This window comes from Vigna radiata, chromosome 8 (assembly GCF_000741045.1).
Source record: "Vigna radiata var. radiata cultivar VC1973A chromosome 8, Vradiata_ver6, whole genome shotgun sequence".
Taxonomy (NCBI): Eukaryota; Viridiplantae; Streptophyta; class Magnoliopsida; order Fabales; family Fabaceae; genus Vigna; species Vigna radiata.
Genome location: NC_028358.1, coordinates 13110238 through 13112092, shown reverse-complemented (window position 1 = coordinate 13112092; position 1855 = coordinate 13110238). Strand labels below are relative to the sequence as shown.

The following is a 1855-nucleotide window of genomic DNA, read 5'->3' as shown; positions in this document are numbered from 1 at the left end:
CCTTCATCTAAAGCCATGTTCTTCTCCTTTACCCTCATGGATAATTCCTTGCTCGCAGCCGCAAGATCTTGCTTTACTCGGAATGTAAAATCCCTCTCAGCCTTCTGGCTTTTGACAATATTCTCATAAGCCCGTGATTTTTCTTCATTATCATTCCTCATATCCACAAGATCATTACGCGCCTTCTGTAATTCGTTTTCCAGTCTAGCATTCTTCACCTTCAATTTCTCCATCTCAGCCTTCAATTGTTTCACTTCTTCATTCTCTGGGGCTTGGGATGGTTCTTCACTGACTGATTGACTGTTGGTTGGCCTGAAAGGCAACTTAATTACTTTCACCCTCTCCAGAATCCAAGTACGATAACTAACCCTACTATCCACCACTCCGATCCTCGAGTCTTTTTCTGCTCGAATAACATTTTCCCAGGCACTTTTAACCTTTCTTAACAGTTCGATGAAATGCCCATCTTCGTAATAAATGAATAGGGTAGCAAGGTAATCTGGTGAAGGCGCTCCTCTCATGGGGTGCCCAAATTGTCTTTGCACTAGCAGGGGGTTGTAGTTAATACAGTACCGGGCACCTATAAGAGGAACATTAGGAAAGTTACCACGGTGCTGTATAGGCAGTTTATTTCCGAGCCAAGGAAGACGCCATTTTATACTTTTTTCATTCAAGCCAGCAAAGAAACGGGCCCAGTCGTTTCCTCCCTTATCTTTTAGCCCTTGGCGTGACAAAGTCTCCGACAGACTCCTGACGTCAACCATCTCCTTGAACACGCGCGCTGTCATCCATGTATACAGCNCTGGTAAACAGCAAAGAATCTTCTTTCCCTTTCTCTCCTGGCAAAAACTCAAGGTCCCATACACATCTGCAAGAACCGCTGTTACAGGATTTTCTGACCTTGTTCTTCTTGCTACGAAGACGTCTATTGCGGCGTAATCCACAAATTCTTCTATTTTAGGAAACAAGACAATGCCGTATATAGTGAGGGCTAAAACATCCATGAAGGTTTCCCAATCCTCCTTATCAACCAGGTGATGTAAATATTGCTCCAAATATCCTTGTGACAACCCGTGCAATTGATTTCTCATCATCATCCTGTCTTCCAGCTCCTTGGGATGTAGTTTCATGAGGGCAGCGATGGTGGGTATAGAGGCATGGTGTTCTAAATGTTGGTAGGGAGTAGTACCCTCCAATGGCAAACCCAAAATATGCTCGAACTCCTCTATAGTTGGCGCCAACTGAAAGTCTTGAAACGTGAAACATCGAAGCGGGGAATCATAATATTGGGCCAAGGCTGTGATAGCAGGTATTTGTACTTCAACCTCCATTAAATTCAGCAAATTTCCATATCTTTTTTGAAAGGCCTCCCTTTTTATGGTCTTGAGCTTTTTGCCCAAGTTTATCAGTCCGGCCAAATTTCCAACATGGGTCCTTAGACTATACTTCTTTTTTAAATCGGAAGAGTCAGTGTGTCGTGTGGCGTCGGATCTTGTGTCAACATCCATCTTGTATGAAATCAAGTAGGTACCTGTGATTTCCCCTAAAAATCAACATGTTACTAAATGATGTATGAAAATGATGCATGATAATAAAACAACATGACGAAACAAAACACATGTATGATATGAAATGCAATATCATTATTTTCAAAAACAAAAACGGACAGCGTGAGGATTATAGAAGTACACATTTCTCCCATCGTGTCCTAACAAAGGTTCACTGTTTTGAGTTCAAGGTCATATATATGCACTTTCGTCAGGATGGTTCCCTAAACCTAAAGGTCAAAGGTCACCAGAGCTATGGCCCCCTTCATAGCATCTCCACAACAGTCGAGTAATCAACTAGGTGTGGA

General features: G+C 42.4%; 1 protein-coding gene across 1 annotated transcript in view; it reads right to left on the bottom strand.

The window, feature by feature from the left end:
• The window catches only part of LOC106770255, a 3915-nt gene extending 2407 nt beyond the window's left edge, over positions 1-1508 (bottom strand). The window contains exon 1 of the mRNA XM_014656070.1: positions 33-1508. Within this exon, the coding sequence (XP_014511556.1) occupies positions 33-1508 (1476 nt within the window). The remainder of the gene's footprint in view (positions 1-32) is intronic.
• Between the last annotated feature and the right edge of the window lie 347 nt (positions 1509-1855).